This window comes from Heterodontus francisci, chromosome 11 (assembly GCF_036365525.1).
Source record: "Heterodontus francisci isolate sHetFra1 chromosome 11, sHetFra1.hap1, whole genome shotgun sequence".
NCBI classification, from domain to species: Eukaryota; Metazoa; Chordata; class Chondrichthyes; order Heterodontiformes; family Heterodontidae; genus Heterodontus; species Heterodontus francisci.
In genome coordinates this window covers 81,489,630-81,505,006 of record NC_090381.1, presented here as the reverse complement: position 1 = coordinate 81,505,006, position 15,377 = coordinate 81,489,630, and the positions used below count along the sequence as shown (strand labels likewise).

Sequence of the window (15,377 nt, the reverse complement as noted above, 5' to 3'; positions counted from 1 at the left end):
AATTTACAATGGCCAATTAACCTATCAACCTGCAAGTCTTTGGCAGTGGGAGGAAACCGGAGCACCCGGCGGAAACCCACACGGTCACAGGGAGAACTTGCAAATTCCACACAGGCAGTACCCAGAACCGAACCCAGGTCGCTGGAGCTGTGAGGCTGCGGTGCTAACCACTGCGCCACTAATGTGGCAATATCAGGGTGAGTACTGACATTTGGATTTTATTCCCCTCACGCTTTAGCTTCAATTAAATTTTCTGGAAGTAGAGTTCTATGGGGCATCTGGGAACCTTGGAAAATGATGAAACCAATAGCATGTCTCCATAACCAGTGAAATTTAAGGATTTGAATTGTTAGCAAAGCTCTGAAATGGCAACCTGGACATCTTCAAACCAAGTTTGTAACTGAATTACATTCAGGAAAGTGAGCAAGTTGGAAGTTTTTTTTTTTGCATGTCGAACATGACACTTGAATATGAATTAGACCACCTGCTGCCCAGCGTTCAGATTTTAATTGTCTTATAATTCATGTGTTGCTTTTGGAATCAGCATAGGGATTGGGGCAAATTAGTGGGTGCACGCTCACATCCTTTGAGGGAAGGGGAGAGTCTAAATCCTGACGTGCTGAAATGAATTTAGCATTGACTTTACTCTTATCCAGAATCCACAGCAAATCAATTTAACAGATCAGTTTTGTTTACATCCTGGTTGAATGCATTGTGGCACATGTGGAACAGTTATTATTTATCTGTTATTTAATGTTGTAAGGACCCTGATATAACTTGTTTCTAAGTGAAAGGCCATTGGAAACATAGATTACCCCATTAACACGGTTCCTACAGTGTTAAACAGCAGCTCTAACTTCTTATAGCGAGTTTACATTTGTGCTGTAAAAACAGATATAGTGATTTCTTGAAACTTTGTGATTGTGATTTCTAGTTTTGCTAACTGTGAGGTAGCATCAGTTGCCCAACAATTTGCAGCAATTCACAACTCGCATATCTCTTCCTTTCCACAAGTTGCTAGATATTTCACACACTAATAGTGCTGGTGCCTTTAACTCACCATTATAGACCCAGGATTTGCTGGAAAATATGTTTACTTGGTTAGGGCCGCAGTTAAACATGGCAGTGTTGGTCCTGTATTCATGTTGTGAATAAATTTGCAGATGGGCATAAAATAAGTTTAAAATCTCTGCAAAATGCCATATTTAGGTAGTCAATTCACTAAAAACATTTATACTTTTTTTTTATAACCTCAGTAATATTTTGTATTTTTACAGAGAGATTAGCAGAAATGAGGTCTTGTCCCTCAAAAGATTTCTGTATTGGACTCTGCTAGGATTTTGTCATGCCTTTGTATTTTTCTTTGGTTCTTACCTTCTGAGCGGAGATGATGCATCCATGATGGGAAATGGTCAGGTAGGACTTACATTTCAAAAATATTAAAATTGTTTAAAAGTTTTTTGATTCATCTTAGCATATTCTTCCATTTTAAAGTTTATTTGACTGAAATACAATGAAGAGCCGTGCACTGAGCATCTTTTAGAATTTCTTTGAGTAAAACTATCTTCTTTGCTTATATTCTGAACAGCATTGTTACGGCTAGGTGAGGAAGAGGGTCTCAGGCTCTCCTCTGGCCCCCTTCCTGATTTGGCCAAAACAGGGTTTAACTTTTTAAAACAGTGTTTTAGTTTCACCTTAGTGAGTCCTTACTTACTGCTCTCTAATTGTAATTTCAGATGAACTAATCAGACAGGCTTTCTTATGTTTAAACTAGAAAGGTGTAAGTTTATTAACCTTATCACTCTTAACTCAGTTAAAATTACTAAAAATACGCAATGCAACCACATTCGCATGCATACGAGATAAACACACAAACAAATAGATATGGGGGGAGAAAGAATAAAGGGAGGTTTGGAGTAATAAATGGAATTCAGTTACTGTCTTTAGTTTGGATGTAAAGTCCTTGATTAAAGTTAAGTCTTGCAGTTCTCACTGGGGCCCAGTGCGCACTTTCAAACTTGTTTCACTGGTACTAGAAGGCTGAAGAGGCCCTCTGTCTTGAGGCTTAAGTTGCTTCCGTGGGTCCCTGGGACGTTGCTTGAGAGAGAGAGGGATGCTTTCTTCTTGAAGTTCAGTTGTAGTCTCCCTTTCTGTGTGGCACAATTCAAAAAGTCCCCAGGTTGGCCAGCAGGTTAATCATGTGACCAACTCTTGGTTTGAAACAGCATCGTCTGTGAGGATTGTTGATTTCAAAAGTTCTCCAGTCACACTTGAGGTGGGGGAGAGAGAGATGGAGTACTGGCTCTTACACAGACAATGGATCTGTGCCTTTTGATCATCACTATTGACAGAATCCATCTCGCTAATTGAATCAGGGAGCACTTCCATTGTGTCTCTATGCAACTGTCTCACAGAATGCAAATGTGCAGCCATGTTTTCAGCCATTCAGCTCTGCTGTCTTTTTAAACAAGTTATGCTTGATGTCCAGTAAAAGTTCAAATAGTGTTCCATATGACGAAATTAGTATGTTTCCATTTGGCTGGTGTGGTTTCCATCGCAGCATAAATAACAGACCATACCTTTATACAAACAACAACAATGATAACTTACATTTATATAACACCTTTTAATGTGATAAAACACCCCAAGGTGTTTGACAGGAGCATTATAAAATAATTATGACAGTGAGCTACGCAATGAGATATTGGGTCAGACGACTGAAAGCTTGCTCAAAGAGTTAGGTTTTAAGGAGCCTCCTAAAGGAGGAAAGCGCGGTAGAGAGGCGGAGAGGTGGAGGGAATGTATTACAGAGCCTAGGATCTAAGCAACTGAAGATGGGGCCACCATTGGTGAAGCAATTAAAATCGGGGATGCCAAAAGGCCAGAATTAGAGGAGCGCAGAGATCTGAGGATTGTGAGGCTGGAGGAGATTACAATGATAGGGAGGAGCAAGGCCATGGACGGATTTGAAAACAAGGATGAGAATTTTAAAATCAAGATGTTGCTTGACCAGGAGCCACTTTAAGTCACCGGGCACAGGGGTGATAGGGGAATGGGACTTGGTGTGGGTTAAGACATGGGCAGCAGAGTTTTGAATGACCTCAGGTTTACGGAGGATAGCATGTAGGAGACCAGGCAGGAGGCAACAAAGGCATGGGTAAGGGTTTCAGCAGGAAATGAGCTGAGACGGGCAAAGTCAGGCAATGTTAGAGGTGGAAATAGGAGATCTTAATGATGGTAGGCATATAAGGTCAGAAGCTCATCTTGGGTTCAATATGACACCAAGGTTGCGAACAGACGGGCTTAATCTCATACTGTTGCCAAGGAGAGGGATGGAGTCAGAATCTAGGTTAAGGAGTTTGGAGCCTTCAGATGCAGTGTGCCATACCCTATAAAATGGAATTGTGTTCAAAATGTATTGACTTAATATTAAGTGCATCCAACATCAATATAATACTGGAAATAACAAAGATGATGGCTATTTAGTTTTGAGAACAGTGGCATAAAGCTAGCTAGTCCAAATGGCATGTGCTATAGTGGGTTAATGTGTGTTAATAAACCACCTGACAGCGGTGACTGCATTTTGAGTAAATCAGCAGTTATGAAATCGTGGATGCCAAAAGGACAGAATTAGAGGAGTACAGAGTTATGAAGGACTTTGAAACAGTCTGAGGATGAGATAAGGCCCTAACTAAAGTGTTTTTTCTTTCTGGAAGGTGCTCCATGCAATGGAATGATGTGTTTCCAATTGATGTTTTTCTGAATGCTTATAAAAATTATTCAACATTAAATGTTGTACCCTACTTCTGCTTGAACTTTTGGTTTTCTACTGTTTTTCCTTTTCCCCCTTCGCATGCATGACTTCAAATTTTGAAATCTAATAGACAACTGATAAGAGTTGACTGTTCTTGATCTTAAATGACATTTATGATGAGGTGGGGCAGGAGGAGATAAAAGCTATACATTATTAATCCTTCTGATTTCATAAAGATAAATCTAACTAATTACAGTTTGAAGGATACAATATGATTTACTTTACTAATTGCAAACATTCACACTTTAATCATTCAGCGTTGCAATTATTTTGTACTTCTAAACTAGATTTTGGATTTCTTTTATTACAACTATTTGAATTGTGTGAAGCAAATGAAATTGTATAATTTTCTTTCTGTACATGATCGAAAGTGTAATTTTTCTTGAGACATTAATGAACAGTCTAACAGGTTTTCTGCTAAAATATATAACCTGTAAAGTACATTGATATAAAAGTTTTTTGCTTCATGCTAAAATCAGCTGTATGTCCCCAACAGCAGTACAGAATCTGCTGAGATTAACCATTTTGTTCCTAAGTTAGAAAAGACCATGGTGCTATATTTGACATTCAAAGCAAGCTGCAGCAATGTGAAACAATGCCTACTTGCAAGTATGTATTATTTGATTTGCGACTGATTTAGAAATGGAGTTAAATGCAGCAAAAATGCCATGACAACTTAGAAATGGTAATATTTACTAGTAGGTAAGCTTGAGTTATTGGTAAACCTCATTTTTTGCTATTTGTACTAATCTAGAAATAAATTAATCTGGAGTACTGTGAAAATTGGCCTATTTTAGAAATGATCACTAAAAATGAGTGTTACCATTGCAGCCAGGAAATTCGGTGGTCAGTCCTGTTCTCAGAACGGTAGAAGTTGTTGGCTTATTTGGGAGGGCTGTATGGTTTGGGGGAGATTAACAAGCAAGGTTCCCAAAAACATGATTGTAAAGTATCACCAAATTGTTATAGCATAGAAGAGGCCATTCGGCTCGTCGTGTCTGCGCTGGCTCTCTGAAAATGCTGTTTATCTAGTGTCACTCCCCAGCCTTCTCCCCATAGCCCTACACATTCTTCCTTTTCAGATACTAATCCAATTCTATCTTGAATGCCTCGATTGAATCTACCTTCACCATGCCCTCAGGCAGTGCTTTCCAGATCCTAAGCGCTCGCTGCACGAAAATGTTTTTCCTCAAGTCGCTAATTGCCAATTAACTTCAATCTGTGCCCTCTTGTTCTCGATCCCTCCGCCAATGGATACAGTTTTCCCCCTATCTACCCTATCTATCACATTGTACAGCGAGCTTGTCACTGGTATCCACATGTCTCTGCTTTAAAGACGTCTGTAAACGTGACATGAAGTCCTGCGACATTGACCACAAGTCGTGGGAGTCAGTTGCCAGCGATCGCCAGAGCTGGCGGACCGCCATAAAGGCGGGGCTAAAGAGAGGCGAGTTGAAGACACTTAGCAGTTGGCAGGAAAAGAGACAGAAGCGCAAGGGGAGAGCCAACTGTGTAACAGCCCCGACAACCAATTTTATCTGCAGCACTTGTGGAAGAGTCTGTCACTCTAGAATTGGCCTTTATAGCCACTCCAGGCGCTGCTGCACAAACCACTGACCATCTCCAGGCTCTTACCCATTGTCTCTCGAGACAAGGAGACCAAAGAAGAAGAAGACCCTGTCCAGAACCCTCATGATTTTTAATACCTCTATCAAATCTCCACTCAACCTTCTCTTCAAAGAAAACAGTCCCAGCTTCTCCAATCTATCCATGTAACTAGTTCCAGGGATGAGGAATTTCATTCTCGTAAACCTTTTTTGCACTCCCAGTGCCTTTGCATCTTTCCTAAAGTGTGGCACCCAGAATTGGACACGGTACTCCTGTTGAGGCGGAGCCAGTGTTCTATGCAAATGTGTCATAACTTGCTTTTCTACTCAGTGCCCCTATTAATGAAGCCTAGGATGCTGTATGCTCTGTTAACTGCTCTCTCAACCTGTCCTGCCATCTTCAATGATGTATGCACATGTGCACCCAGGTCCCTCTGCTCCTGCACCCCATTTAGAATTGCGCCCTTTATTTTATTATGTCCACATTCTTACTACCAAAATGAATCCGTTCACACTTCTCTGCATTAAATTTCATTTGCCACTTCTCCACCCGTTCCACCAACCTGCCTGTGTCCTTTTTTGAAGTTCTACCTTATCCTCCTCACAGTTCACAATGCTTCCAAGTTTTGTACCATCTGCAAATTTTGGAACTCTGCCCTGTATACCAAGGTCTAGGTCATTAAAAATCAGGAACAGGAAGGATCCTAACATCAACCTCTAGGGACCTCCATTACCAGCCTTCCTCCAACCCGAAAAACATCCATTAACCACTACTGTTTCCTGTCACGCACCCAATTTCGTATCCATGTTGCTACTGTCCCTTTTATTCCATGAGCCCTCACTTTGCTCACAAGTCTGTTGTGTGGCACTGTATCAAATGCTTTTGATCTTTCATCAGAACTCTCAGACCTGAAATGTTAACTCTGCTTCTCTCTCCACAGATGCTGTTTGACTTGCTGAGTATTTCCAGCACTTTGTTTTTATTTCAGATTTCTAGCATCTGCAATATTTTGCTTTATTTTAGTCGTACAATCTGACGCTGCTGACTCGCACTGATCTTGATGCAGACACTACAGTTGAGCTTATAAGTTGACCTTCAGTCACATCGTGCTATTCTTGAATTTGATAAGAATTCATAATCATTGCTAAAAAGTAATTTTAGTCTACTTAACCAAATGAATAACTTAGTCTATTTAGATTGCTATCCGATCTGGTTAATATTGTAACTGTTGAAATTTACAGAGGAGAGATTTCTTGCTTTCTAGCAAAGGTAATACTTCCAGTTAATTCATTTTCTTCGTCATTAATATGCATTATTTGTGAGGATTTTGGAAGATTTTGATTCCTGTGTTTTAACTTGCTACTTTTTCCATTTAGATGTTTGGAAACTGGACATTTGGCTTTCTGGTCTTCACAGTTATGTTTATTACGGTCACTTTAAAGGTAAGTATGTATTACTAAAGCTGAGGGCTTAAGCAATAAGGGGCAATTTATTGAAAGTATGTTAGTACAGGAAAATGCATATTGGTACTAAATTCATTTAATGGCATGATATATGATTCACATAAACACTGATAAATGCCTTCATAAAATTGAAAATTATTACTGATTTTGAAGGCTAACTTTTTGTTAGCTCTGCATTGTGAAAATTATAAAATTTAGATCATTGAGTCAAGGCTAATTCAAACAAGTGTTGCATAGAATATACAGCACAGGAACAGGCCATTCAGCCCATCTAATTTGTGATGTTCTTCCTCAGAGTCTCCCCCCAACCCATCTACCTTATCTCAGCCTTTCAGCATATTGTTCTATTTCCTTTTTTCTCATGTACTCACTTGTTTATTTTTTGAAAGCATCTAAGCTATTTGCTGCAACCACTTCCTGTGGCAGTGCACTCCACAGTCTAACCACACTGAGGAAAGAAATTTCTCATTTTCCTTCTGGATTTATTAGTGACTATCTTGCATTAATGATGCCTAGTTTTGGATTTTCCCACAAGTGAAAGTATGATCTCCACAAAGCAGAGATTAGTTGAAAAGAGCCATGAAATGTTCGTATTATTTGGAACTTTTTTTGGTACTTTTTTGTATAAAAAAAGATTTGAGCAGTCAAAAGGGGATTGTATGCACCAAAAATAAAGGCTCCTTTTCTCTCTCTCTTGGTAACTTGGTATCTTGAATTGATCCCATCTGAGACCTTCGACCTGACTCTAGAATTGAGAGTCTTATGATAAACAGGATAGTTCCTCAGTCGTATATAATAGACAAGAATAAACAGAAATCTAAGAGCATTTTCAGGAGACAAAATTTCATTATTTTCACCTATTCACAAATTTATCGTTATCACGGCTTGTTATCAGAGTTTGTTCCCATTAAGCAAAGGTAAAGGTTTTCACTCCTGTTACTTTATTGGACCAAAGAAATTGGGAGGACCCCTTCCTATTCTGATCTAATTCATGTGGTATGCCCCAAGAGGTGAGGTGAGAGTGACTGCCCTTGAAATCAAGGCAGCATTTGACTGAGTATGGCATCAAGGAGCCCTAGCAAAGTTGAAGTCAATGGGAATCGGTGGGGTGGGGGGAGGGGGAGAAAGAGGAGAGACTCTCAACTGGTTGGAGTCGTACCTGATGCAAAGGAAAGTGGTTGTCGTCGGAGGCTAATCATCTCAGCTCCAGGACATCACTGCAGGAGTTCCTTAGGGTAGTGTCCTAGGCTCAGCCATCTTCAACTGCTTCATCAATAACCTTGCCTCGATCACAAGGTCAGAAATAGGGATGCTCACTGATGGTTGCACAATGTTCAGTGCCATTCGCAACTCCTCAGATGCTGAAGCAGTCTGTGCCTGCATGCAGCAAGACCTGGAAATATTCAGGCTTGGGCTAATAAATGGCAAGTAACCTTCATGCCACACAATTGCCATGCAATGACCATCTCCAACAAGAGAGGATCTAACCAACTCTCCTTGACATTCAACAGCATTACTATCCCCTACCGTCAACATCCTGGGGGTTACCATTGACCAGAAACTTAACTGGGCCAGCCAAATAAATACTGTGATTACAGGAGCAAGTCAGAGGCTGGGAATTCTGTGAGGAGTATCTCCCTGTCCTCCATCTACAAGGCACAAGTCAGGAGTGTGATGGAATACACTTGCCTAGATGAGTGTGGCTCCAACAACACTCCAGAAGCTCAACACTATCCAAGACACAGCAGCCTGCTTGATCACCCCATCCACCAACTTAAATGTCCGCTCACTCCACCATCGGCACACAGTGGCAGTCGTGTGTACCATCTTCAAGATGCACTGCAGCAACTTGCCAAGGTTCTTTCTACAGCACCTTCCAAACCCGTGATCTTTACCACCTAGAAGGACAAGGGCAGCAGATGCATGGAAACACCACTACCTGCAAGTTCCCCTCTAAGTCGCAAGCCATCCTGACTTGGAACTATATCGTTATTCCTTCACTGTTGCTGGGTCAAAGTCCTGGAACTCCCTCTCTAACAGCAAACGGACTGCATTGGTTCAAGAAGGCGGCTCATCGACCTTATCTAGGGCAATTAGGGATTGGCAGTAACTGCTGGCCTTGCCAGTGACACTCGCATCCCATGAATGAATAAAATAGAATTTGTTTGCCTTTGATCTAAAGGATGATTATCCTTTAGCTCTTTGGGGCTGGCATTGAAATTTCTCTGGGTACATTTCTAGATTCAGTTATCATTGCTATGTCTCAGGCTCTGACTGCTTCATTAACTGATGATTATCTATCACATACCTCATCTTTTCCCAATGATCTGCTCAGTAGCAGCTAGATTTGTTTTGATTTAGTTATGATGGCACTGTTACTTAACAATTTTGCCCTTGGTAGAGTGGTATCAAAAGTAGCAGTGAATAGTGAAAAGTTCTTGAAATAATTGCCTTTTGCCCAAAGTGGAAGCTTCATTAAATTTCAAAACTATTAAAAATATTGTCTTTGGTTAATTGTTCGCCTGATCTGTTCAGAATTTTGGTAATGACCTGACCTTGGAAGCTATTAATGTGAAAATTGAAACTGCAAGTTCCAGGAGTCATTTAGATGCTTTATTGTTTTATTTGGAATTTCTTTTAAAGTTTGGCTGTGATAGTGTTTTATACCAACCCTGCTGGTGCCTTTACTGTTTTTCCCAGTGATTCTTTTTAAATTAAATCTTTCTGTTTGCCCCCCTCCCCACCCCATCGTCCCTCTCCAAAAAAAAAAACAAGCTTGGAATTGAGACGCACTACTGGACCTGGATAAACCACTTTGTTACGTGGGGTTCAATAATGTTTTACTTTGCATTCTCTTTGCTTTATGGAGCAGTACTTTGGTAAGTAGTGTTTTGTACTGTCTGACAGAACACAGTTTATCAAGTATTCTATTATGAAAAATACAAATATTTAAGTAATTTGAATGCAAATAGGAATCTGAGGCTTAGATCTGCATTTTGTGTATTAATCTTGTATTTCAGTTCTTGGTTGTGGGCGCTCAATAGTTTCTTTTAGCACTTGCCCAGAATAGTCATAAGAATTAAATACAAAACACATGTACATTTTTTTTTTTTGCAGGACAGAACATTTAACATCCACGTTCTATAGCAATTCTATAAAATAAAATTTAGAAATGGTGTTTTCCCTGTATATTAAATGTTATCTCTAAATGAAGAACAAATAGTGCAGGGAGTTAGAATGTTATTTGGAATCTGGGTGCTGGAATAATAATCAGCCCCAATGAGCAAAGAAAGTCTTTCCCTCTTGTGTTTGTAATGGTTTTCTGTGAAATGAATTCCAGTCATCTCAATCCGGTTGTAGTAGTGACATTCAGGTCCATTGCAAAAAAAAAACAACCTGTTGATAAGGATTGGTACTACATTGTCAATCTTACTGCAACTGTAAGGATGGATGGTGTAGGAGGTGGAAAGTTCGCACTATAGCAAGAGAGTGCTTTTATGTTGGAATCGAAGCATATTATTGGGCAGAGTGAAAAGGATCTGCACCTGAACTTGCCAAATGTTTCATGTAATGTTGGATGCCACACTGGGGGAAATGCTATGTTCCCTATCTTCCCTTTAAGCACAATTAATCTCAAGTGCAAAATTGCACTATAAAAGTGCAATATGCTATGTACTATTAGATAGTTCATTCAGATTTCATATTTTGAATTCAGGAGTCAAAAATGTTGCAGTCTTAACGTACTGTGGCTATTGGTTTTAGGTTATGCTGGTAGTATTTTTCCAGCTGTTTATGGGTCTACAGTATCTCATTCTTGACATTTGTTGCTATAATGCACACCTATTTGGAAATTAATTTTGCTCTATCTAATTCTAGATACTTGGTAGTGCAGAGCAGAAACAGCTGATTAATTTGTATTTTGAATCACTGATTGGAATAAAGGTTACTTTAATATGTTAGATTATGTACATTGGTAAAGAAAAGTAAATCATGCAAAAATAATGAATGCTTTGGTAAGAAGAATGAGTTGGATTATCCAATTAATATGAAGCTTGTTAGCAAGTTTTTATGAATATTCAATTTTTGGACGTGTTTCAAGGGCATGTCATTATGTGACAGCAGCTTATTTAAATTGTGTATTTACTTCTAAAGGCATTTAAAATATTCTTTATGCAAGTTTAGACATTTGTGGTTTATCACATTGGGAGACCGTTTAAATAAAGGTGTGGCCTGGGATTAAGGAGATTCACAGGACTGTGCAGGAAAATGTACTTGCAATGTTTTTAATTAATCTCCAATTTCTTTCTTTACAGGCCATTTTTGCCATCACAAGAAATGTACTGTGTCTTCATTCACTTGCTGTCCAGTGCTTCAGTCTGGCTTGGCGTTATTGTTATAGTAGTTGCCTGCTTGCTCCCTGATGTCCTAAGGAAACTATTCTGGAGACATACACGACCTACCTTGGCACAAAGATCGCAAGTAAGTGTTGCTCCTGTAGCAACAATAGAACACTTCAGATGATTTATCTTTTGAGTGTAAATCGTTATGCAGGTTACCAGAAAAAAAATCCAGTTGAATAACATTTGGTATTTTAGTTGATCACCTTTATGCGTGAATTTTATAAGCTTGCATTTCACATCAGATAAATACCATTTGGTAATAATGGTCTGTATATTCATAACTGCAGTATGAGTACCACACAGTAGATGTTTGCAATTATTCTTAAAATCAGTGTTAGTTGATACTATAATCTCTGTTTTTGTATTAAATAATAGTTGTAGTCAAAGTGGTTTTATTTTAAGCAATATTTTTCTCTTTCACCTCATGCATGCATAATTCTTTTCTCAATTATTACAACGTGCAGGTGTTATTGTGATGGTTAGATAACGAAAGTTGTATCCTGCTAATTTGTGCAAGGATTATATAAAATCGGGTGATAAAACTGGAATGTTTTATCAGTTAACCATTTAAAGTACAGCATAAATATTCTAGCATAATAGGAATATAAACGTTGCAGCATAACCCTCAAAGTAAATTTTGTTACGTAGCTGATTTGTTAATATATGTGTGTAGCAAGAGTCAGGAGTAAACAGCACAAGCATTGTAAATGCTTAATTTACCATGATATGTTGATTGCCTGATCAACTCTCAACATATTAAGTCATCACCATGCTGCCCATCACATAAACATGGAAGCAAGAAGCAGTCTTTGATTAGTATTTCCTAATGGCATATTTGAGGCAGTTGAAGACATGCCCAAAAATGTGGTCTGAAGGATGGTGGAATGTACAGGGCCAAAAAAGTATGGGAGGATACTTAAGGCCCCAGGAGATTGCAACATTGGATGGCTTGAAGTCATTGACAATTTTAAGGTCAGGGTGAGAATTTTAAATTCAATGTATCAAGAAAACCATCTAGTTTGGTGAAGAGAAGGTGAGGGTTCAGTAGTCTAATTGCAGGACAGGATATAGATGGCTGAATTTTGAACAAGTTGGATTTATGAAGGGATAAGTATGGGAGGCTGACGAGGAGTTCTTTAGAGGATAATAACTTGTATTTATACAGCACCTTTAACATAACAAAGTGTTCCAGGATGCTTTACAGGAGCATTATAAAGCAAAATTTGTCACTCAACCACAAAAGACCATATTAGGGCAGATTGTCAAAAGCTTGGCTAAAGAGGTAGGTTTTAAGGAGCGTCTTGAGATGCAGGAAGGCAACAGGTTTAGGGAGAAAATTCCAGAGCTTAAGGCCCAGGCAGCTGAAGACATGGCCACCTGTGATGGTGCAATTAAAATTGGGGTCTGCTTAAGAGGCCTGAATTAGATGAACACCGATAATAGATGTAAATGGATACGATATAGTTGCGATTACGAAGACATGGCTACAGGGTGACAAAGGATGGGAACTGAACATCCAAGGGTATTCAATATTTAGGAATGAGAGGCAAAAAGTGGAAGGAGGTGGAGTAGCATTGTTAGTAAAAGAGGAAATCAATATAATAGTGAGGAAGGATATTAGCTCAGAGAATCATGATATGGAATCTGTATGAGTGGAGCTAAGAAACACCAAAGGGCAGAAAATGTTGGTGGGGGTTGTATATAGACCCCCAAACAGCAGTGATGTAGAGGATGGCATTAAACAGGAAATTGGAGACTCATGCAATAAGGGTGCAACTATAATTATGGGTGACTTTAATCTACATCTAGATTGGGCAAACCAAATTAGCAATAATACTGCAGAGGAGAAATTCCTGGAGTGCATATGTGATGATTTTTTGGACCAATACATTGAGGAACCAACTAGAGAACAGGCCATCCTAGATTGGGTATTGTGTAGCGAGAAAGAATTAGTTAATAAGTCTTGTGTGGGATCCCTTGGGGAAGAGCAACCATAACGTGATAGAATTCTTCATTAAGATGGAGAGTGAGAGAGTTGATTCCGAGACTAGAGTCCTGAATCTAAATAAAGGATACTATGAAGGTATGAGGTGCGAGTTGGCTATGATAGATTGGAGAACGTTACTTAAAGGGCTGACATTGGATCGGCAATGGCAAGCATTTAAAGAGCGCATGGATGAATTTCAACAATTGTTCATTCCTGTCTGGCACAAAAATAAAATAAGAAGGGTGGCTCAACTGTTGTTTACAAAAGAAATTAGGGATAGTATTAGATCCAAGGAGGAGAAATATAAAATAGCCAGAACAAGCATCAAACCTGAGGATTGGGAGCAGTTTAGAATTCAGCAAAGGAGGACAAAGGGATTGATTAAGAAGGGGAAAATAGAGTATGAGAGTAAGCTTGCAGAGAATGTAAAAACTGACTATAAAAGCTTCTATAGCTATGTGAAGACAAATGTGGGTCCCTTACAGTCAGAAACTGGGGAATTTATAATGGGGAACGGAGAAATGGCAGACCAATTAAATACATACTTTGGTTCTGCCTTCACAAAGGAGGACACAGATTACCTCCCAGAAATGTTTAGTTTAGTTTAGAGATACAGCACTGAAACAGGCCCTTCGGCCCACCGAGTCTGTGCCGACCATCAACCACCCATTTATACTAATCCTACACTAATCCCATATTCCTACCACATCCCCACCTGTCCCTATATTTCCCTACCACCTACCTATACTAGGGGCAATTTATAATGGCCAATTTACCTATCAACCTGCAAGTCTTTTGGCTGTGGGAGGAAACCGGAGCACCCGGAGGAAACCCACGCAGACACAGGGAGAACTTGCAAACTCCACACAGGCAGTACCCAGAATTGAACCCGGGTTGCTGGAGCTGTGAGGCTGCGGTGCTAACCACTGCGCCACTGTGTTGGGGAACATAGGGTCTAGTGAGGAGGAGAAACTGTATGAAATCAGTATTATTAGGGAAATGGTGTAAGGGAAATTGATGGGATTGAAGGCCAATAAATTCCCCAGGGCCTGATAATCTACACCCCAGAGTCCTTAAGGAAGTGACCCTAAAATTGTAGATGCATTGCTGGTCATTTTTCAAAAGTCTATAGAGTCTGGAACAGTACCAATGGATTGGAGGGTAGCTAATGTAACCCCACTATTTAAAAAAAGGAGGTAGAGAGAAAACAGGGAATTATAGACCAGTTAGCCTGACATCAGTAGTGGGGATAATGCTGGAGTCCACTATAAAGGATGTAATAGAGCACTTGGAAAACAATGACAGGATCGGACAAAGTCAACATGGATTTACGAAAGGGAAATCATGCTTGACAAACCTACTGGAATTTTTTTGAGGTTGTAACTAGTAGAATAGATAAGGGAGAACCATTGGATGAGGTGTACTTGGACTTTCAGAAGGCTTTCGAAAAGGTCCCACGTAAGAGATTAGCATGCAAAATTAAAGCACATGGAATTGTGGGTAAGGTACTGACCTGGATAGAGAACTGGTTGGCAGACAGGAAACAGAGTAGGAAAAAACTGGTCTTTTTCCGAGTGGCAGGCAGTGACTAGTGGGGTACTGCAGGGATCAGTGCTCGGACCCCAGCTATTCACAATATAAATGATCTAAATGAGGGAATTAAATGTAATATATCCAAGTTTGCAGATGACACAAAGCTGGGTGGGAGTGTGAGCTGTGAGGAGGATGCAGAGAAGCTCCAGTGTGATTTGGACAGGTTGAGTGATTGGGCAAATACATGGCAGGTGCAGTATAATGTGGATAAATGTGTGGTTATCCACTTTGGTGGCAAAAACAGAAAGGCAGATTATTATCTGAACGGTGATAGATTGGGAAAGGGGGAGGTGCAGTGAGACCTGGGTGTCTTTGTGCACCAGTCGCTGCAAGTAAGCATGCAGGTGCAGCAGGCAGTTAAGAAGGCAAATGGTATGTTGGCCTTCATAGCGAGAGGATTAGAGTACAGGAGCAAGGATGTCTTGCTGCAATTATACAAGGTCTTGGTGAGACCGCATCTGGTATTGTGTGCAGTTTTGGTCTCCTTATCTGAGGAAGGATGTTCTTGCTAT

The 15,377-nt window shown here is 39.8% G+C and overlaps 1 protein-coding gene across 1 annotated transcript in view; it reads left to right on the top strand.

Moving 5' to 3' along the window:
• Positions 1–15,377, top strand: part of atp11b (ATPase phospholipid transporting 11B) — a 168,099-nt gene that overhangs the window by 106,108 nt on the left and 46,614 nt on the right. The window contains exons 25-28 of the mRNA XM_068042349.1: positions 1,278–1,416; positions 6,799–6,864; positions 9,661–9,764; positions 11,199–11,364. Of these exons, the coding sequence (XP_067898450.1) occupies positions 1,278–1,416; positions 6,799–6,864; positions 9,661–9,764; positions 11,199–11,364 (475 nt within the window). The remainder of the gene's footprint in view (positions 1–1,277; positions 1,417–6,798; positions 6,865–9,660; positions 9,765–11,198; positions 11,365–15,377) is intronic.